Source organism: Ovis aries, chromosome X, assembly GCF_016772045.2.
Source record: "Ovis aries strain OAR_USU_Benz2616 breed Rambouillet chromosome X, ARS-UI_Ramb_v3.0, whole genome shotgun sequence".
In the NCBI taxonomy this organism is placed as follows: Eukaryota; Metazoa; Chordata; class Mammalia; order Artiodactyla; family Bovidae; genus Ovis; species Ovis aries.
In genome coordinates, this window is record NC_056080.1 from 129,107,213 (window position 1) to 129,130,907 (window position 23,695).

At 41.0% G+C, this 23,695-nt stretch overlaps 1 protein-coding gene and 1 pseudogene across 4 annotated transcripts in view; one reads left to right on the forward strand and one right to left on the reverse strand.

Moving 5' to 3' along the window:
- The window catches only part of BEX4 (brain expressed X-linked 4), a 75,641-nt gene that overhangs the window by 22,283 nt on the left and 29,663 nt on the right, over positions 1 to 23,695 (reverse strand). For all 4 annotated transcript variants that reach the window (XM_042242278.1, XM_042242276.1, XM_060408108.1 and 1 more), the window contains one exon: positions 20,170 to 20,259. In XM_042242278.1, the coding sequence (XP_042098212.1) occupies positions 20,170 to 20,251 (82 nt within the window). In that variant the 5' untranslated portion in view covers positions 20,252 to 20,259. The remainder of the gene's footprint in view (positions 1 to 20,169; positions 20,260 to 23,695) is intronic.
- Positions 10,554 to 15,536, forward strand: LOC132658816 (E3 ubiquitin-protein ligase RNF168-like; annotated as a pseudogene).

The window sequence follows — 23,695 nt, forward strand, 5'->3', positions numbered from 1 at the left end:
CAACTCGATGGACGTGAGTTTGAGTGAACTCCGAGAGATGGTGATGGACAGGGAGGCCTGGCGTGCTGTGATTCATAGGGTCGCAAAGAGTTGGACACGACTGAGCGACTGAACTGAACTGAACCGAACCAAGCCTTCAAGAATCAGTGAATCCCTATCCTAGTCAATGATTCCAGACCACAGGAAAAAAGTACACCTGAAATGTATGTTTTGGATATTCATTTTTACTTAATAAATTCCCCCAAATAATAGTCATTTATTATCTCTCAGGATTCAGTATGTTGACTTGGCTCAGTTGAGTGATTTTTGCTCTACATATTTATTGTCTGTCACTCAGGCTCACAGTCATCTGGAGGTGTCATTCAGCTGGGACATCCAAGAAAGGGTACTCACATGGATGATTGGTGCTGATTATATTCTGGGGGGCTCAACGGGGGCTGTTAAATTCACAGTCTCCTTCCCCAATATCAATCTAAAAGGTAAACTAAGGGGCAGTAAAATGACTAGTACATTAAAGAAATAGCTTGATGATCTTCCTTCACTCTGGATTCCTCAGTAAAGCCATCCTGCAACGCAGAAATGGCCTCAGGCTTGCTTTACTATGGAAGTGGTGTTGCTGTTGTTTAGTCACTCAGTCGTGTCTGCCTCTTGGCAACCCATGGACTGCAACATGCCAGGTTTCCCTGTCCTTCGCTATCTCCCAGACTTTGCTCAAACTCAGGTCCATTGAGTCAGTGATGTGATCCAACAATCTCATCCTCTGTCATCCTTATCTCCTGCCCTCAATCTTTCCCAGCATCAAGGTCTTTTCCAGTGAGTTAGCTCTTCGCATCAGGTGGCCAAAGTATTGGAGCTTCAGCCTCTATCAGTCCTTCCAGTGAATATTCAAGGTTGATTTCCTTTAGGATTGACTGGCTTGATCACCTGGCTGTCAAAGGGACTCTCAAGAGTCTTCCCCAGAACCACAATCCAAAAGTGTCAATTCTTCAGTGCTCTGCCTTCTTTATGGTCCAACTCTCTCATCTGTACATGACTACTGGAATAACCATAGCTTTGACTGTATAAACGTTTGTTGGCAAAATAATGTCTCTGCTTTTTAACACACTATCAATGTTTGTCATAGCTTTTCTCCCAAGAAGCAAGCGTCTATTAATTTCACGGGTGAAGTAACAATCCACAGTGATTTTGGAGCCCCTCAAAACAAAGTCTTTTACTGTTTCCACTTTTTCCCCATCTACTTGCCATGAAGTGATGGGACCAGATTCCACGATCTTAGTTTTTTGAATGTTGAGTTTTAAGCCAGCTTTTTCACTCTCCTCTTTCACCTTCATCAAGAGGTTCTTTAGTTCCTCTTCACTTTCTGCTCTTAGGGTGATGTCATCTGCATATCTGAAGTTATTGATGTTTCTTCCAGCAATCGTGATTCCACCATGAGCTTCATCTAGTCTGGCATTTCCATGATGTACTCTGCATATAAGTTAAATAAGCAGGGTGGTAATATATAGCCTTGGGATATTCCTTTCCCAACTTTGAACCAGTTGGTTGTTTCATGTCCGGTTCTAACTGTTGCTTCTTGACTTGCATACAGGTTTCTCAGAAGGCAGGTAAGATGATCTGGCATTTCCATATCTTTAAAAAAATTTCCACAGTTTGTTGTGAGAACAACAATGTGGCAGAATAGAAGGACGTGTGCATCTTCTCCTGTGAGAACTCCAGAATTGCAACTCGCTGCTGAACAACCATTGACAGGAGAATGTTGGTTCCCCCCCACACACAAAAAGATACCTCACATCCAAAGGCAAAAGAGAAGCCCCAACAAGATGGTAGGAGGGGCAAAATTGCATTTAGAATCAAACCCCATACCCACTGGAGAAGTTTGGAGGGCTCAAACAAAACCTTGTGTGCACCAGGTCCCAGGGGCCCCACAGAGACTGAGCCAGACCTGCCTTTGAGTGTATGAGTGTCTCCTGTGGAGGCATGGATCAGCAGTGGCCTGCTGCATGGACAGGGGCTCTGGCTTCAGCAGACCTGGGTCACCCAGTGTTAGCCGCCATAGAGCCACCAAGCAGATGACCCACAAACTGAAGAACAATTATGCCAAAGAAATTCTCACACTGTTAAGAAAGTTCTAGGACCAACAATAGATTTCACAACCTGTGGATCAGGCAAAGGGACTGTGATCCCTCACAGAATTTGAGTTTGAAGGCTAGTGGGATTTGATTACAGAATTTCCACAGGACTCGGGAAACATACTCTTCATGAAAGCAAAAGAGGAAAGTGAAAAATCTGCCTTAAAACTCAACATTCAAAAAACGAAGATCATGGCATCCAGTCCCATCATTTCCTGGCAAATAGATGGGGAAACAACAGAAACAGTGATAGACTTTACTTTTTGGGCTCCAAAATCACTGCAAATGGTGACTGCAGCCATGAAATGCAAAGACTCTTGCTTCTCAGAAAAAAAGCTATGACAAACCTAGACAGCATATAAAAAAGCAGAGACATTACTTTACTGACAATGGTTCATATAGTCAAAGCTATGGTTTTTCCAATAGTCATGTATGGATTTGAGAGTTGGATCATAAAGTAAGCTGAGCACCAAAGAATTGATGCTTTTGAACTGTGGTGTTGAAGATTCTTGAGAGTCCCTTGGACTGCAAGGAGATCAAACCAGTCAATCCTAAAGGATATCCGTCCCAAATATTCATTTGAAGGACTGATGCTGAAGCTGAAGCTCCAATACTTTGGCCACCTGATGCGAAGAACTGACTCATTAGAAAAGACCCTGATACTGGCAAAGACTGAAGGCAGGGGATGACAGAGGATGAGATGGTTGGATGGCATCACCAAACCAACTCGATGGACATGAGTTTGAGCAAGCTGCATGAGTTGGTGATTGTCAGGAAGCCTGGTGTGCTGCAGTCCATGGGGTCGCAAAGAGTCGAACACAACTGGGCGACTGGACAGAACTGAACCGAACTGAACACAGTTAAAGACTTCAGTGTAGTCAGTAAAGCAGACATAGATGTTTTTCAGGAAATCTCTTGCTTTTTTTATGATCCAGTCGATGTTGGCAATTTGATCTCTGGTTCCTCTGCATTTTCTAAATCCATTTTGCACTTCTGGAAGTTCTCAGTTCATGTACTTGAAGCCCAGCTGTTACGATTTTGAGCATTATGTTGCTAGCATGTGAGATGAGCACAGCTGTGTGGTCATTTGAACATTCTTTGGCATTGCCCGTCTTTGGGATTGGAAGGAAAATTGAACTTTTCCTGTCCTGTGGCCATTTTTGAGTTTTCCAAATTAGCTGGCATATTGAGTGGAATACTTTAACAGCAGCATTCTTTATGATTTGAAATATCTTAGCTGGAATTCCATCACCTCCACTAGCTGTGTTCCTAGTAATGCTGCCTGAGACCCACTTGACTTTACCCCAGGATGTCTGGCTCTTGGTGAGTGATCACACTATCGTGGTTATCTCGGTCATTAAGACCTTTTTTTTGTGCAGTTCTGTTGTGCATTCTTTTCAATTCTTCTTAATATATTCTGCTTCTGTTAGTTCCAAACCATTTCTGTCCTTTATTGTGCCCATCTTTGCATGGAATGCTCCCTTGGTATCTTTAGTTTTCTTGAAGTGTTCTCTAGTCTTTTCCATTCTATTGTTTTCCTCTTTTTTCTTTGTTCACTTAAGAAGGCTTTTTTTTTTTTTTTTTAATCACTCCTTGCTATTCTTTGGAACTCTGCATTGAGATGGGTATATCTTCCATTTTCTCCTTTACCTTTTGCTTCTCCTCTTTTCTCAGCTATTTGTAAGGCCTTCTCAGACAACCATTTTGCATTTCTTTTTCTTGGGGAAGGTTTTGATCACAGCCTTCTGTACAATGTTACTAACCGTTGTCTTTAACTTTTCAGGTATTCTACTAGTCTAATCCCTTGAATCTATTTGTCGCTTTCATTGTATTATTAGAAGGGACTTGATTTAGGTCATATCTGAATGGCCTAATGGTTTTCCCTTCTTTATTCAGTTTAAGTCTGAATATAATCCTGAGGAATTGATGCCTTTGAACTGTGGTGCTGGAGAAGACTCCTGAGAGTCCCTTGGAGAGCAAGGAGATCAAACCAGTCAATCTTAAGGGAAATCAACCCTGAATATTCTTTGGAAGGACTGATGCTGAAGCTGAAAATCCAATACTTTGGCCAGTTGATGTGAAGAGCTGACTCATTGGGAAAGACCCTGATGCTGGAAAAGATAGAAGGCAAAAGAAGTTGGTGGCAGAGGATGAGATGGTTGGATTATTTCACCATGACTCAACAGACATGAATTTAAGCAAACTTCATGAGATGGTGAAGAACAGGGAATCTTGGTGTGCTGCAGTCCTTGGGGTCACAAAGAGTCAGACATGACTTAGCAACTGAACAACAAAAACAAGAACAATAGGAAGTTAGGAGAAACTAGATAAAAGGGGAAAACTGCTTTTTAATATGTGCTTAGTCGTGTAAACTATATTTCACTAAAGATTTCCCCGTTGAGTCCTGTAGCCTCCAGAACATGTCTGAATCCTAATTTCTTTCAGTACTCACATTTCATTCTGTCCAGGGTAGCAAATGTCTTAGATGTAATGAGCCATATTATTTTCAAATTATAATTTTTAAAATGTTAAAAACAGTATTACAAAATAATCATTAAATCTTGCTTGACAAGGCGGGAGTAAGTACTTACAAATCATATGGAGTGAGTTCTCATGATATTGAAGCATTCCCAGAGAAGTTCTAGAATAACACATGAAAAAGATGTCCATTTCTTCATAGGGGATTGGAATGCAAAAGGAGGAAGCCAAGAGATACCTGGAGTACCAGGAAAGTTCAGCCTTGGAGTACAAAATGAGGCTGAGCAAAGCCCAATAGAGTTTTGCCAAGAGAATGCCCTAGTCATGGAAAACACCCTCTTCCAACAGTACAAGAGATGACTCTACACATGGACATCACCAGACGGTCAATACCAAAATCAGGTTGATTGTATTCTTTGCAGCCAAAGGCGAGAAGTTCTATAGAGTCAGCAAAACAAGACCAGGAGCTGACTGTGGCTCAGATCATGAGTTCTTTAATGGAAAATCCAGGACTAAATTGAAGAAAGTAGGGAAAACAACTATGCCGTTCAGGTATGATCTAAATCAATTCCTTTATGGTATACAGTGGAAGTGATGAATAGATTCAAGGGATTAGATCTGATAGAATACCTGAAGAACTATGGATGGAGGTTCATGACATTTTACAGGAGACGCTGATTAAAACCATCCCCAAGGTAAAGAAATGCAAAAAGGGAAAATGGTTGTCTGAGTAGGACTTAAAAATAGCTGAGGAAAAAATAGAAGTGAAAGGCAAAATAGAAAAAGAAATGTAGAGTTCCAAAGAATAGCATCTCAATATAGAGTTCCAAAGAATAGCAAGGAGAGATAAGAAAGTGGACAATGCAAAGCAATAGAGGAAAACAATAGAATAGGAAAGACTAGAGATCACTTCAAGAAAACTGGAGATACCAAAGGAACATTTCATGCAAAGATGGGCACAATAAAGGACAGAAATGGCAAGGGCCGAACAGAAGCAGAAGATATTAGGAATACAGAGAAGAACCGTCCAAAAAGGATCTTAATGCCGAATAACCACGATGGTGTGGTCATTCACCTAGACCCAGACATCCTGGAATGTGAAGTCAAGTGGGCCTTAGGAAGCATTACGAAGAACACAGCCAGTGGATGTGATGGGATTCCAGGTAAAGATGAATGCTCTTAAAGTGCTGCACTTAATAGGCCCCAAATTTGGAAAACTCAGCAGTGGCTGCAGGATAGGTTAAGTTTAGTTTTCATTCCAGTCTCAAAGAAGGGCAATGCCAAAGAATGTAGAAACTATGGTACAACTGTGCTCACTTCATATGCTAACAGGTGGCAGTAGTGGTAAAAACCCACCTGCCAGTGCAGGAGACATCAGCAAAACAGGTTCAATCCCGGGATCAGGAAGATCCCCTGGAGGAGGGCATGGCAATCCACTCCAGTATTCTTGGCTGGAGAATCCCTTGGACAGAGGGGCCTGGCAGGCTATGGTCCATAGTGTCGCAAAGAGTCAGACACAGCTGAAGCGACTTAATACAGGTGTTTTTCTGGAATCCCCTTGCTCTTTCTATGACCCAATCGATGCTGGCAATTTGATCTCTGGTTCCTTTGCCATTTCTAAATCCATTTGTACATATGGAAGTTTTCAGTTCACATACTAATGAACCCTAGCTTGATGGATTTTGAGCATGACCTTGCTAGCATGTGAAATGATCTCAATCGTATGGTAGTCTGAACATTCTTTGGCCTTGCCCTTCTTTGGGATTGGAATGAAAACTGACTTTTCCAGTCCTGTGGCCACTGCTGAGTTTTCCAAATTTGCTGATATGTTGCATGCCACACTTTAACAGTGTCATCTTTTAGGATTTAAATAGCTTAGCTGGAATTCCATCACTTCCACTGGCTTTTCATAATCATGTTTCCTAAGGCCCAACTGACTTCACACTGCAGGATGTCTGGCTCTAGGTGAGTAGCCACACCATCGTGGCTTTCTGGGTCACTACTATCTTTTTTGTATAGTTCTTATGGACTTCCCTGGTGGCTCAGACAGTAAAGCGTCTGTCTACAATGTGGGAGACCCCGGTTCGATCCCTGGGTTGGGAAGATCCCCTGGAGAAGGAAATGGCAATCCACTCTAGGACTATTGCCTGGAAAATCCCATGGACAGAGGAGCCTGGTAGGCTACAGTCCATGGGGTCGCAAAGAGTTGGACATGACTGAGCGACTTCACTTCACTTCACTTCACCATGTGTTTTTGCCACTTTTTAAATCTCTTTTGCTTTTGTCAGGCCCTTGCTGTTTCTGTCTTTCATTGTGCCCATCCTTGCATAAAATGTTCCCTTCATATCTTAATTATCTTGAAGACATCTCTAGTTTTTCCCATCCTATTGTTCTCTTCTGTTTTGTGTGTGTTTTTTTTTTTGCATTATTCACTTAAGAAGGGTTGTCCAAGACACTTTAATTTGTAGAAAAAAATGAAAATGCATTTAGGAAAAAATCATTCAAAATCCCTGAAACCATCTTATTCATGAAGAAGAATTCCTAATGGTTGAGTATATATTTGTTTTTGAGACATTTTACTATATAAATATAACTGTTCATCTTAGACCATAGTAATGAGGTGATAGCCTACTTATCATTTTATACAACTGCTTTCTTTGGAGCAACACCAATGTGGGCTTCCTATGTGGTGCTAGTGGTAAAAGAACCCATCTGCCAGTGAAAAAGACCCAAGAGACAGGGATTCGATCCCTGGGTCAGGAAGATGAACTCAGGGAGGTCATGGCAACCCATTTCAGTGTTCTTGCCTGGAGAATCCCATGGACAGAGGACCTTGGTGGGCTAGAGTCCATAGAATCACAAACAGTCATGATATAGGCCCATGTAATCATAAAAATGGGAATAGAAACATGAATGGCCAATTTAGGTATGATAGTTCTAAGAAGTGTTAATTATTATTGCTGACTCCCTTGGTTCCCCACACAGTTGTAAGTACTAAACCTGTAGTTGCTCATTAAACCCTCACCACAGTCTATGAGGAGGAGCTACTCTTGCCCAACGTTAAACATCAGGGAAATGAGGCACATTGAGGGCAGGGCTAAGCAGTCACAAGACTAAGATGTGAACAGATTATAGGTGCCTGCTGAGCCCCACATCTAACTAGTGCCCACTGCTACCTCTCACCTGATAATACTCACTGTCATCAGGTCACACAACGCTTTGGAAAACCATACACAAAAACAAACTCAAAATGGACTAAAGACTTAAGTGTAAGGCCAGAAATTACAAAACTCTTTAATGAAACATAGGCAGAATAGTCTATGCCAAAAATCATAGCAAGATTATCTTGGACCCACCTTCTAGAGTAATGGAAATAAAAGAAAAAATTAGCAAGTGCAATTTAATAAAACTTAAAAGCTTTTGCACAGCAAGGGAATCTATAAACAAAATGAAAAGACAACCCTCAGAATGGCAGAAAACAATTGCAAACGAAAAAACTGACAAAGGATTAATCTCCAAAGCTGCTCAGTCAGCTCAATATGAAAAAAACAAACAACCCAAACAGAAAAATAGGCAGAAGACATAAACAGACACTTCTGCAAAGAAGGCATACAGATGATCAATAAACACATGATGTGATGCTTCAGCACTGCTCATTATTAGAGAAATGTAAATCAAAACTGCAATGAGGTACCAGCACATACTAGTCAGAATGGCTATTATCAAAAAAATCTATAAACAATAAATGCTGGAGAAGATGTGGAGAAAAGGGAACTCTCTTGCACTTTCGGTGGGAATGTAAATTGATACAGCCACTGTGGGGAACAGTATGCAGACTCCCGAAAAAAAAACTAGGAAGAAAACTATCATATGACCCATCAATCCCACTATTGGGCATATATCCTGAGAAACCCACAACTCAAAAAGAAACATGTACTCTAAGGATTATTGCAGTACTATTTACAATAGCCAGGTCACAGAAACAACCTAGATGTGCATATACATATGAATGGACAAATAATTAGTGGTATATATGTACAATGTAATATTACTCAGCCATAAAAAGGAACGAATTTGAGTCAGTCATAATGAGGCGGATGAACTTAGAAACTTATACAGAGTGACGTTAAGTCAGAAAGAGAAAAACAAATATAGTAAATTAAAGCATATCTATGAAATCTAGACAAATGGCACTGATGAACCTATTTGCAGGGAAGGAATGGAGAAACAGAATAGAGAACAGACTTGAGGATATAGCAGGGGAATGAGAGGGTGAGACAAATTGAAAAAGTAGCACTAAACACACACACACACACACACACACACACACACACACACACACTACCATGTGTAGAAGAGACAGCTAGTGAGAAGTTGCTATGTAACACAGGGAACCCAGACTGGAGCTTTGCATGAACTAAAGGTGCAGGATGGGGGGAGGGGAGTGGAGAGGGAGAGGATACATATACATAGTTACAACTGATCTATAATGTTGTATGGCAGAAACCAGCACAACATTGTAATGCAATTATCCTCCATCTAAAAATTTAAAATGTTAAACTGAGGTCCAATATTTTCCTCCAATTTAATTACAAGAAATTTAAAGCACTGATATTCATCATTTTGGTTGTTATTGGAGGGGAATTTTCTTGTTATATGGAGGAAGGGGCTTCCTCAACCTCTAATCTCTCTTCCTGTCCCTGAAAAATATTACCGTTCTAAAGGCTTTTCTGGGGATGTAGTAAGAATGTACTTGATTCCCTGCCATTTTATGTTTTTAACACTTGCAAGAACAACAGACATCTCTTTTAGGTAAAAAATAAATTATATAAAAAAGAGCAGAAAAGCAACCTTTCCCGAAACATACAACCCCCAAACACCTGCTGAATGTTTTTATCTGCATTTCATAGTTCAAGAATATATTATATTCTTTCTTATGCAGGCATTTATATATTTATACATTTAGGCATGTGTTTGTTTACTGATCTACAAAAGGTAACATCTCATTTTAGTTTTCCAACCCTCCTATCACTATAGTGGGTTGACATATGTCTTGAAAAAGACATGTCCAAACCGCAACCCCTGAACCTGTGATGAGACCATTTTGGGGAATAAGGTCTGTGGAATGAAACTACATAAAATCATGAAATTGACATTAAATCATTTTGTATTTAGGGTAGACTCTACATCTAATGATTGGTGTCCTAAAAGAAAAAGGAGAGAGGGAGAGCGTTGTGACCTCACTAGCCCTTTTGAGATTGCTACAGCACCGCCCCCAAGATTAGGCTTTCCTTCTCCGTTAGTAAAAAATCCACCTGCAATGCGGGAGACCTGGCTTCGATCCCTGGATTGGGAAGATCCCCTGGAGAAGGGAAAGGCTACCCACTCCAGCATTCTGGCCTGGAGAATTCCATGGACTGTGTAGTCCATGGCGTCGCAAAGAGTCAGACACACCTGAGTGACTTGCACTGCACAAGAGAGAGGAGTGTCGGCTCAGAGCCCTGAGAAGTGCACAGGCGCGACCCCACAGCAAAGGTCAAACTGAAGTTTCTCTGCTGAGGCGGCATCCCGGAAGAAGCTTTGGTCTTTGTGGAGTGGTGGCCTGGGGCCTGTGCACCTCAGCGGTCTCGGGCTTAGCTGCTCAGAACTAAGGGAGAAGCCTCACCTGGGAACAGGGAGGAATGGAACTTGGCGCCTGCCTTCTCCCTCACTAGAGAGCCCTGCGCCCACCACTGCTGTACTGCAACAGTTGTCAGTGCCTGGGAGCAGCAGTTAAGTTTCGGTTGCTTCCTTTCAGGATACTTGTCTTTAACACGGACAAATACACCACCTTCTGGGGTCGTACTGTTTACCTGGCCCACAGAACCTTTTTACTTAAAGACACTCGATGCTCCCAATCCTGAAATTCTGGTATTGATGTTGAATATAGCTTAGTAGCATATTAAAATGGCTGTACCCAAAGACAGCATCCCTTCCTTGTTGGAATGCCAGTGCCACATCTGTCTGGAAATCCTCAATGAGCCTGTGATGCTTCGTCGCAATCACACGCTCTGTAAAGCATGCTTCAAATCGACTGTAGAGAAGGCAAATTTGCACTGTCCTTTCTGTCACCCCTGGATCTCTTCGTGGACTCGGTACCGCACCTGAAGAAATTCCCTTGTCAATATGGAACTGTGGGAGATAATTCAAAACCACTATCCCGAGGAATGCCAGGTTAAAGTCTCTGGGCAACAATCAAAGGAAATCATTGATGACTATACGCCAGTTCATCTATTAAGTCAACCTGGGGAATTAACAGAATATGAAGAGGAGAGAAGCAAGGTGGAGGCAGAGTGACGAGCCATTCAGGAGGAAGAAAACAAAGCCAATGAAGAATACATAGAGATTACTGGCAGAAGAGGAAGAAGAGGAAAAGAGACAGGCAGAAAAAAGGCACAGAGAGATGGAAGAACAACTGAAGAGTGATGAAGCGCTGGCAAGAAGGCTAAGCCTTAATATTGGCAATGTCTGTGAGGAACGTGTCTCGGCTGTCCACTCGTATTCCAAAAAATCTAATCCAGTCACAACCAAGTCACAAAGGAAAAGGGAGAGCAAACGAAAAAACACTGGCAGTATTCAGAAGTATTTGTCACCGAATTCTCAACTTGAGTCAGCGTCACAGTCTGAAGTTGTAGAAGAAGACAGGAAAACCTCCAGGTCCAAGGACACTGACAGTGGTGATAGGAAGAACCCTACATGGCAAGACACAGAAATTGAGGAAGATATGCCAGCACTTTCTCCTCAAATATGCCTTGAAGTTCAAAAGCAAGATGCAGAAGCTTCAGTGGAGTCACCTAGACCTCAGTTATGTGCCAGTGGTGGAGAATGGCACCTTGAAGGAAAAGTGAAAACAAAACAAAGCAGTCGTGAAAGAGTTATGTGTCATCAGTCATGAAGAACCTAAAGCTGGAGTTTCCTCTTCTGGAGAAACTGCAGTTAAGCCTTATGGCGAAACAGAGGGTGGATGTATAGTGTCAGATGTGACACAGACACTGAAAAATAACACAGATGTGAAAAGACAGAAAATGAGGAGTCTCACCTACTGACCAATAAGGATATCTCCAGAGCAAAAAACCAGGAATCTTTGTCTGAAGCAGTCAGCGATCCATGCTATTCTACAAAAAGAAGAAAAATGTTCCTCAAAGCTTCCTCCGACCAAGAGTAAACAAGTCCACTTAACCCTAAAACTGATAGATTTGGAACGTCTATTTTTTGAGAGATATAAACAAGAAGGACAGGATACGTTATTAGCATTGCAGCTTCAGAAAGAGGTGAATCAAGAACAAATGAGGCCAACCTGGCTAAAAGGATCCCCAGATGAATATCAGTTACATGCTACGTCTTCACCTCCAGGCAAATTACTAAATGGACAGAGGAAGAATGCCAAAGAGAGAAGCTTCAAAAAAACAAACTGAAATAGAGCATCCAGTACCTCACAGAGCCTCAAAAAGTGAATATTTTCAACCTTCTTTTAAGTTCCAGTTGTAACATTGTTCAGTTAATGCAAGGAAGTACCAAGTTCTACTATAGATCCTTGTACATAAAATGACTCATTCCCTACAGCCTGGTAAGTCAAAGAAAAGTATTTTTCAGATGTTTCACAGATACACAAAGTAATGCTTGGGTAAGAAGAGTGTGTGCTGCTACTGCTGCTGCTGCTAAGTCACTTCAGTCATGTCCAACTCTGTGGAACCCCATAGATGGCAGCCCAGCAGGCTCCCCTGTCCATGGGATTCTCCAGGCAAGAACACTGGAGTGGGTTGCCATTTCCTTCTCCAATGCATGAAAGTGAAAAAGTGAAAGTGAAGTCGCTCAGTTATGTCTGACTCTTAGCGACTCCAGGGACTGCAGCCTACCAGGCTCCTCCGTCCATGGGATTTTCCAGGCAAGAGTACTAGAGTGGGGTGCCATTGCCTTCTCTGAAGAAGAGTGTTTACAACCTAGTAAAGCTCGACTGTGAAGCTCTAGCATAGATTATAAATTTTTCATTAGTGCTGCTCTATGGGATTTTATATACAATAAAATGTCCTAGAGTTAATAATTCTAGGTTAAGTTTGTCAATGATTTTATACATTATTACATTTTTTGTCTGCAAATTACAAAACTAAAATCTGTAATCTTTGCATACTTGATGACATATACTTCAAAATTAATTGATAATGGGTAGAATTCTGAAGGTAATTTAAACTTTAATTTCCCCTTTCTCATAAATGATTGTCCCCTGAGTGATGATTGTGCTGAAATGAAGTGTAGTTAGAAACTCACCAAATTTGTCTAAAATAGACTAAAATCTCTCTTTTCATGAAACCAGTATTTTTTAAGACCTGTTTTGCTTTACATTTTAGGGATTCCTTGAATGAAAGTTTTGTAATTACATCTTCCTGGAATAGTCCATAACCAAAATGTATCTAAAATAGTGTAATGTATTTAGAATTTACATAGATAGTCACTTATTTGTCTGTGTAAAGTTTTCCTGACATCTTTTTTAAGGTAAATTTTCATTTTTCAGTTACTCTTTCCGATATTCCTACCATAAATGCATTTTTGTGATAAACTAGTAAATGTTTTGTGTCAGTCATTAGTATATACTGATGCTTTTTCTCCTATTTTTATGGAAGGGATATGACAGTGTGTAATTTCTCAGTGAGTACTAAAACTGTGCAGAGCTTGAGAATCTGGAAATGAAAATAATTGTTTAAAAGAAAAAGAAGAGAAGGAGAGAGAGATGTCACACAGGCAAGAAGGCCATGTGAAGATGGAGGAGGAGATTGGGGCCCTGCTGCCACAAACCAAGGAGCTCCAGAAGCATTCAGACCCGAGAAGAGGCAAGAATGGATTCTACCCCAGAACATTTGGAAGAAGCATGGTCATGCCCAACACATTGATTTTGGGCTTTATGTCTCCAGAGTTATGAGAGAATACATTTTTTATATTTCAGACAACATAGTTTGTGGAGTTTTGTTAAGCAGTCTTCAGTAGCTAATATGCTCAGTAACAGCATCCCCAAATGTTCTTGTAAATAATCAACACACTACATTCTGTATTTTTGATGCCTACTGTGGGAGAAATTGCAATAAAGATTTATAAATAGAAATAAATATAGGTAATGTTTCTCATTACCAAGGTTTTTAAAATGTATTGTCACTTTCAGTGCTCACAGCATCCCTGTCATGTAGTCATTGTTACTAATTCCCATTTTATAATAGGAAAATAAAAAAGGATAACCAAGGGACAGGGAGAAGAAGAACTTGGGGGAGAGGAAAGAGGTTACCCAAGAAAAATATAAAAAGTACAAAAGAGGCAGAAGTGTGTGTTGTTTAGTCGCTCAGTCGTGTCTGACTCTTTCGTGGCCTTGTGGAATGTAGCCCGTCAGGCTCCTCTTTCCATGGGATTTCCCAGCCAAGAATGCTGGAGTGAGTGGGTTGCCATTTTCTTCTCCAGTGTCACCTCTATAGAACCCCCTTAATTTAAAAAGAGGAGGAAGGGCTCACTGGAGTCAGAAATTCCTGAGAAGAGCTGGGCCTGGGATAGTGGGCAGGACCTAAGGGGGCTAGATGGAAAGGAGGGGATGGGGAGTCCATCCTGACTGGAGTGAAGAGTGGGGGTGCCAGGTGAGCAGACAGGGCTCAGAGGTAACTGATGGGGCACTCCAGGGATCTGAGGCCATCCAGATGCAGGACTGATTGGGGAAGGACCATAGCTGCTTCCATGGGACACTACACAGCCCCTTTATACACTGATATGGTGTACAAAGTTGGTAAGGAGTAAAGTGCCCCGTGCTTCTGTCACCGGTCTACAGGGCAGAGAAGGACCAGGTCCATTGAGAGCAGGGAAGCTGAGCTAATACTCAGTTCCCAGAGCCTCCTTTAAAGTAGGAAGCAGACATAAAGGGGAAGGATTCATGACTAAGGGGTCCCCCACCCCCCGTGGAGACCATACACCCTCTTTAGTTTCTCTCTGACCCCAGGTCCTATGGACTCCATCTGCCAGGGAGGTCCTGTCTGCCTCCTGGGGTCACATTCCTAACCAGAGCACTCTGTCCACTCGTTAGCTCTCCCCACGTTCTGGTTTGTTCCATCTCTGCATACTGCAGTCCATGGGGTCACAAAGAGTCAGACAGGACTGAGCCATTAACACAGAAGTCTGGTAACGGAGGTATGTTGGTTCCACCTTGTGACAAAAGCCTGAACTGCAGTTTAAATATTTGGGAATAGGAAAGTGGGACAGAGGGGCAAACTCACCAGACAGAGCTTTCTAGAAGTCTGGATGGAAAGCGGGGAATTGCTTCGGTATGGCTATACTGATGGCTTCTTTCTGGCCACTTCATATAAAGGGAATCATATAATACATGATCTTTTGCATATTCGGGTTTTCTCTTGGCATAAATTTTTCAAGGTTCCCCTAAGCTGTAGTGTGTATCAGTACTTCATTCCTTTTTATTGCCAAATAACATATCACGTTTTATTTATTCATTTACAAATTGGTGGATATTTAGGTTATTTACACTTTTGGCTATTATTAACCATGATTTCTGTTCATATGTTAATATTTAAATGTCTTATTCAATTTTAAAAGGTTACTTTCCATTTATAGTTATTATGAAATATTGGCTATATTCCCCATGATGTACAGTACATCTTTGAGTCTATCTTATATCCAATAGTTTGTACCTCCCACTCCTACTCCTCCACCCCTCTTTTGTTCCTTCCCACCCACCACTGCTAGCCATGAGCTTGTTCTCTACATCTGTGAGCCTATTTCTGTTATATTTGCTAGTTTGTTTTATTTTTTACAGTACACATGTGATATCATATAATATTTGTCTGACATTTCACTTAGCATAATACCCTCCAAGTCAATCCATCTCCGTTGCTTGTTGCAGGCATTATTTCATTCTTTCTTATGGCTGAGTAGTAACCATTCTCTCTCTCTCTCTCTCTCTCTCTCTCTCCATATATATATACCACATCTTCTCTTTCTCTCTATATATATCCATCTTCTTTATCCATTCATCTGTTGATAGACACTTAAGTTGCTTCCATATCCTGGCAATTATAAATAATGCCACGAACATTAATGCACATGTATCTCTTCACGTTAGTGTTTTTGTTTTGGTTATATACCCAGAAGGGGAAATGCTGGGTCATTCAGTAGTTCTGTATTTTAGTTTTTAAGAAACCTCCATGCTGTTTTCCACAGTGGCTGCACCAGTTTACACTCCCATCAACAGTGTACCAGGGTTCGTAAATCTCCACGTCCTAGGCAACATTTGTTATTTGTGGGGCTTTCATTAATGATAGCCATCTGACAGGTGTGAAGTGATATCTCACTGTAGTTTTGATTTGCATTTCTCTTATCATTAGCAATGTTGAACATCTTTTCATGCACCTATTGGCCATTTGCATTTCTTCTTTGGAAAAATGTCCCTTCAGTTCTTATGCCCACTTTTTCATTGGTGTGGGGCTGGTTTTTTTATGTTGATTTGCATGAGCTGTTTATGTAAGCAGAATATTAATCCCTTATCAATCATATCATTTGCAAATATTTTGTCCCATTCAGTAGGTTGTCTTTTCATTTTGTCAGTGGTTCCCTTTGCTGTGCAAAATCTTTCAAGTTTAATTAGGCCATATTTGTTTAGTTTTGCCTTTACTTTAGGAGATGGATCAAAAAACAAACAAACAAACAAAAAACATTGCTGCAATTTATACCCAAGGGTGGTCTGCCTATGATTTCCTCTAGGAGTTATATAGTATGCAGCCTTACATTTAGGTCTTTAGTCTATTTTGAGTTTATTTTTCTGTATGTTAGGGAATGCTTCAATTTTATTCGTTTGTAGTTGTCCAGTTTTCCCATGAGCCATTTATTGAAGAGACTGTCTTTTCTCCGTTGAAAGAACTCTCTGTTTAACTGTCTGAGGATTTGTCACACTGTTTTCATGACTCTGACAACCCTGAAGAGTACAGGCATATTTTGTTTTGTTTTGTTTTGTTTTTCTTCTCATGATTAGACTGTGGTTATGGATTTAGGGGGGGGAAATACCATAGAGTTGAAGTGCCCTTCTCATCACATCATATCTGGGAGGACATGGTACCCACATGACATCACTGAATCATTGGGAAGGTTGGCCTTCATCACTGGGTTAAGATGCTATTTGCTGAGTTTCTCCACTGTACAATAGCAGTTTTACGTCCACCCGCTCTATTCTTTATAAGTGAATCACTAAGTCAGCTCTGCCTTCAGGGATAGAAGGGGGAAGGTTCACCTCATGGAGGGAAGTTATCTATTTGTATTATTTTGAATTGTTTAATCAAGAAAATTTATTTCCTCTTTTTATTAATTCATTTATTTATATTAGTATGGATTTGTATATATTTTTATTATAAGGTTTGTGTTATTTTACTGAATGGATACATCCTAAAAATGTGATTTCTGTAATGCAGTACAAGTATTTTGACTTAAGAGCCAGGAACCTGCCAAAGACTTATCACCACCATTACACTGGTATTTCAAAACTAGTATATTGCTTAATTGTGGTATAACAGACAATGCTTTAGGTGACACATTTAACTGTGGCAAATTTTAGACATAATTTTAGATGATTTCATTGCATACTTGGAAATCTTTAAGAAAGAAATGAAAACAGGTACATTAGAGTTTATTTAAATGACCATAAAAAATTGCTAACATGCCTTAAATTTATTTATAAAATCCTTTTCAATGAAGCAAGAATATGGGATGTAAAAGGGAAAGTGTAGATTTCCCTGGTGGCTCAGATGGTAAAAGCGTCTGCCTACAATGCAGGAGACCTGGGTTTGAGTCCGGGTTGGGAAGATCCCCTGGAGAAGGAAATGGCAACCCACTCCAGTGTTCTTGCCTGGAAAATTCCATGGACAGAGAGCCCGGTAGGCTACAGTCCAGGGGGTCACAGAGTCAGACACGACTGAACGACTTCAGTTCACTTGTCTAAGGCACAGCCTTCACATTGTCTGACTGATTCTATGGAAGGTATTTTACAATTTGAGCTTTTTGGTAACTGATAGCATGACAATGGCAACCCACTCCAGCGTTCTTGCCTGGAGAATCCCAGGGACGGTGGAGCCAGGTGGGCTGCTGTCTATGGGGTCGCACAGAGTCGGACATGACTGAAGTGACTTAGCAGCAGCAGCAGCATGACAATATAATCTTTGTCTATATACAGCAAATGAATTCTGTCCTGGGGACAGACATACCTCCTGAAGAAATGTCTATTTGTCTACATTTGACTCATGATCTATAAATGTGACAAAGAGGTGAATATTGACACTGTCATGGTAAATTTAAAAGTGTGGGAGAACACAGCCCGTTAGATAAGGGATGAAGATTGAGTCAGAGGGCAGGTGCAAGGAGATGTGAGTTGAGTATCAAGAACTCTTTGTAAAATTTTGGTGCAAAGGGAAGAATATACATCAAGAGGACCATAACTAGAGATGTGGACAGATGCTCACAGCAGTAAATGAAGTTGTAAAAAATCACCATTTATAGAACACTTGAGCAGGTTGAGATCTTAATGAGAAGGATCCATCTCTTCTTAGATGTAACATCTCAAGGTACCACACCAGCCTTCCCATGCCTTACTGCCTTGTTTCCGTTCTGGAGACACCTAAGATTTATCCAAAGAGTGATGTAGAGTTTCTTCCTAATGCCTGTCAAATATATGAATGGAAGAATAGATGGATGTACAGTGTGTCAACGATGTGATAAGAATTTAAGGATCTTTATCCATGAGTGTGGAACTCCTCAGGGAGATGACTGAACCTGTGTGGTGGGTGGTTGAGAGGATATAACTCCTCAGGACTCTTCAACTGAGGCTGCAAGATAGGAGCCCTCTATTTCACAGCTAGGCAGCAGATTTAGTCAGACTGCCATACTTTACATCCTAGAGCGGTCTTTCCCTGACCTGAGCAGGTGAGTGAAGACAGGCTTGCCTTGCATCTGGGGAAAGGGACTACTGTCTGCTCAGACGCACGTTGTGGTCTAGCTGTGTGCCATTCAGAAAGACTTGGGAATGAGCAGATCAAGCTCCTCTCTAATCCTGAACTCAACATACATCACAGAGATATTCTCCACCTCTTTCCAGGGATACACACTGTCATTGGGAGCCCCCAGAGTCCACACACATACACACACACGTGCACACACAGCTGGAGCTTACAAGCAGGCAGTAGCATTAGGAGAACCTGCAGGCTTATGTGACTGTCACTCGTTGTTAGGCTTCCTATGTAAGTAGACTCATTTGCAGTTAAAAAAAAATGACAGTTATGACTGACAGTCTTGTATGGGAGGAAAGATTTATTTTCAATAACCTTGATATGCAGTTAAAAATGATGGCAAAAAAAAAAAGTGATGGCAATAGATTTTGCATTCATCACATCGGAAAGTAAAACAACAGACTATGGAGTATTTCCAGTGGGTGAGCATGAGGGGAAACCTACACGTTCTGATACTGCTGGTGGGGTCCTCAATCAGTCAGTGTCCATTAGAGTCTGTGCACTCCCTATCTGTATGTATTTGGGGACTGCTCCTTCAAGTAGTAATCCTCAACAGGAGAATTGTCCCTCTATTAGAGAGTGCATATTCCTTATGACATATAGGTTGTCTGGGGACTCTGCTTTCAAAAATACCTATAATAGTTTAAACATAGTCCCTTGTTTCTTTGTTTTAGCTTTACCAAGGTATAATTGATATGCCAAAAAATTATACATGTTTAACATATATATAATCTTGAATTTGGACGTATGCATAAACCTATAATAATCACCAAACCAAAGTCCTAAATGTATCCATCACCTCCAAAATTTTGCTTGTTTTCTTTTAATACTCCCCAGGTTTTACAGAATAGGAAATTGAGGTCGAATCAGGTTTACTGACTTGGAAAAATATAGGCAGACCTGGCATCCTGAAATCAGAAATGAAGATACAGATTACAGAAGTGACACAGGTCAGCAGGAAAGCAAAATTTACTTGATTTTGGCCTGACGTGTGGCTGAGTCTCATGTAGTCTCTGTGTGGACATGTAAGGTCTCTGCTTTTCTTAGTAGTAGGATGACCCCCAGCCAGGTTACCTAATCTCTCTATATCACTTCACCAGCTACAAAATGGTGTAGAAATCATATTCTCTACCTCCCTGGAATGTTGTGCAAAATACATGAGATTAGAAATAGTACACATTCAGGAAAGCTGAGTTCTTCATCGTTTCCTGAGGTCAAGGATCCTGCTTTTTGCAAGTTTTAAGTTCCAATCATCCTATGACCATGCATAAGTGGTCATTCAATTATGAAACAGTATGAGGACTTATTGAGTTCATCTGATACAGAGTGTGATAGGAGCTGGAGATTGGAAAGTGATTATTTGGAAATTACCACTTCTTCCTTCCCAACTAAGGTCTCCAAAGGAAAGGCTCTTTCCCATATGGGATCTCATTTACCTCTATATCTATCTCACAAATTTTATCTGAAAAACAACCAGCACAGGGGAAATGACTTACCCAAAGGTGGATGATGTAACTGGCGCCAGTATCCTATTGCAATGTTCCTTTGCAAACCTCCTGTTTCTGGATAATCTTGCATATATCATTCTGGAGAAATTAACACAGAAGATAAAAAGTGAAATGGGAAAGTATACGCAATAAAGTGACGTGGGGTGATGGTTTTGGTGGTTTCTTTCTCAAACCATATGGAGTTGGTCCAGTGATTGTTTCTTTCTTCCTAAACTAATTGGCAAGTTACGCCAGTGAAGAGATAGAACACAGAAGTTAATACATAATGGAAACTTACACATTTCTCTTCTGCTTAATATTTCCAGTTGTCATCATAGAGTAATGCTATTTGGATTATGTCAAGTGACGCTCCTATAAAGGAAAGATGGTATGGGATAGGAGGGGAACTAATATCTATTGAGTGTCCTATGTACAATATGCTGTGTATGACACTCGACATATTTTGTTCTTTTGCTCCTCAGAACAATTGTTTCCATTTTATAAATTAGAAAAGTCACACTCAGAAGTATTATATAATATCTAAGAATTATATGTGTGTATGTGTATATATATGAAAGTGAAAGTGAAGTCGCTCAGTCGTGTCTGACTCTTAGCGACCCCATGGACTGTAGCCTATCAGGCTCCTCCGTCCATAGGATTTTCCAGGCAAGAGTGCTGGAGTGGATTGCCACTTCCTTCTCCAGGGGATCTTTCCGACCTAGGAATTGAACTTGGGTCTCCCGCATTGCAGGCAGATGCTTTACCGTCTGAGCCACCAGGGAAGCCCAGCTTGTATATATATATACATATAAAAGCTGTGTGTGTGTGTGTATATCTATATCTATATATAATACCCTACCATAACTGCAGATATCACAGAAAAGCTAATCCTGAGGTAGTGCTCTCCTCATGTAAAACACTGCCTCCTTTTTACTTTGTGGTGATTCAGGGCTTAGAGATAAGTATTTTGAATTGAGTATGTTTTCCTTGACAATCATGCATGTATGGATGGATACTAATACTTTTCTTTCTCCAAGTGGACACTCTCAGTAAATATAAGCATCTAGATCGCAGAAGAGACATCTTCTAGGACGTGGATTTTCACTGGAGTGTCTGGCAAATAATATTCACCCAATAAAAATGCATTGAAATCACAAGTCCATGGATCAATGAATGTACGTAGAGCTCCTACGACAAAATACCAAAGTGGACAAAATGTGTAAATAGTTCACAGATGAAGAAATTAAAATGGCCAATAATCATAAAAATATGTTCTAACTCACTAATAATTTAAAGAATGCTACTGAAAGCATCTAAATATTCTTTCATTATCTATCATCTGACAAAATTCACAAACATTTGAAAACTGGCTTGTGTGTTGGGGGTGCAGGTTGGGGAGGCTCAACTTCAGAATAAGTCAAGGAAACAGAACACAGTCAGAAATAAATGTAAATATTATGAACACAAGTTTAGAGGTGGGTAAGAAATGAGAACACTCTGACACCTTGTGAGAGAATTTAAACTATTGAAATCACATCCCAGGGAACATGGCAGGGAAATTTTTAAACATGTTCAAAAGTAAGCTGGTAAGAGGATATTTGCTGGAGCATTGCATGAAATAGAAAAGAAAAATGGAAATATAGGAAGCTTTCCAAATGTCCATAACTATGTGAGTAAAGGCTAACAAAACCATTTATACTTCTCTATGGGCTTCAAGGCAAAATGGAAAAAAACGCCTAAAATTCCAGAGTTAGCTACTGATCAGGAAGAAAACAAACCTGTGTTCCTGATTAACTGAAATCCCCTAAAGTCAGTCCTGGAGGAAGGCATAGAAGCCCACTCCAGTATTCTTGTTTTTGCTTATCTGGTGGCTCAGCAGTAAAGCATCCACCTGCAATGCAGGAGATGTGGGAGACGTGGGTTCCATCCCTGGCTTGGCAAGATTCCCCTGGAGGAGAGAAATGGCAACCCACTCTACTTCTCCATTCTTGCATGGAGAATACCATGGACAGAGGTGGGTTACAGTTCATAGGGCCGCAAAGAATCAGACACGACTGAAGCAACTTAGCACACACGCATGCAAAGTTAGTACTGTGTTCTGAATAACGGTCATAATGATGGGTAACTTGAATAGCTGCTAGGATTAAAGGACATGAAATATAAAATGCAATTCCTTAAAACACTTCTGCACATATCACTTGCCCTCCCTCCAGATCACCTGTCTCAAGGGCAGTACCTGAGCTTCTGCCTGAGCCCCACCCCTCTCTTCAGGGATGAGCCAATGCATGTGGCCGACACTGAGGTCAGCTGGCAGAAGGGGCAGGATTTCATCTTCTCTGTCCTCTTCCTCTCCCAATAGGGTAGATGAGTGAGTACTGTGGGACAACAGCAGGGGTGTGTGACCATTTCTCCAGCCCTGAAAGCCCATCTTCTGAAAGAATGGCTGCTCTGTGTCCTCAGGGAGGGTGAGGGATGGGACCTCATCCCATCCTGATACCTGCAGAGGTGATCCAGGCTCTGTCACCATGATCTTGGGCATCTGTGACTGGGACTCATGGTCCCTTTGTCACAAAGCTGTCTTGATGAATGAATGAATGAGGAAATCTGCCCAAAGGGTACAGCGCATGGTCAGACTTCAGGGCCCTTTAAGTGTTGGGGAAAGAAGTAGGGTCTGTCTGAGCCTTTGTCCTAAAGAAGGCACTGTGAAAAGTCATTTCTCATTTTTTTCTCCTATGACAATATACAAATCTTTATGAAGGAAGCAAGTATCTCTCTGTTATACCATGAGACAAACTTCTGAGATGAGATGGCTCTTTCATATTAACTGGTAATCTTTCAAAGAACTAATCCTTTTAGAGAGAGAATAGCATTGAAACATATACATTATCCATATGTAAACTAGATAGCCAGTGGGAGTTTGATGTATGATGCTGTCCTGCTCCCTAATTGTGCAGTGCTGGGCCATGTCTTTATGTCCCTGTCACTCAGCGTTTCCTCTATAAAATGGGGATGAGCACAGCAACAGTATCTACCTCATAGGGTGCTACAAGGACTGATGGAGATGATACATAAAAAGTACTTAGCACATTAGTAAGTTTTAGCCATATTTCTTCCTTCTTATATGTCTTTATTGGCAATACTATCCCCACAGGCATAAAAAATAGGATATAGGCTGATGGTTCATTCATAACAGTCTCCTAGGGCCACCTTGGGGCTTCCCTGATGGCTCAAGTGGTAAAGAATCTGCCTACAATGCAGGAGACTTGGTTTCAATCCTTGCATCAGGAAAATCCCCTGGAAGAAGGGAATGGTTACCCACTCCAGTATTCTTGCCTGGAAAATCCTACTGACAGAGGATACAGTCTAGGGATCGCCAAGAGTGGGACACAACTGGGTCACCATAACAATTTATTATGAGCTTCATGGCTTAAAACGTCAGAAACTTCAGAGACAAGCTCTCATAGTTCTAGAGACCAGAAGTCTGAGATCAAGGTGTCAGCAGGGCCAGGTTCCTGCCAAAGGCTCCAGGGAAGCA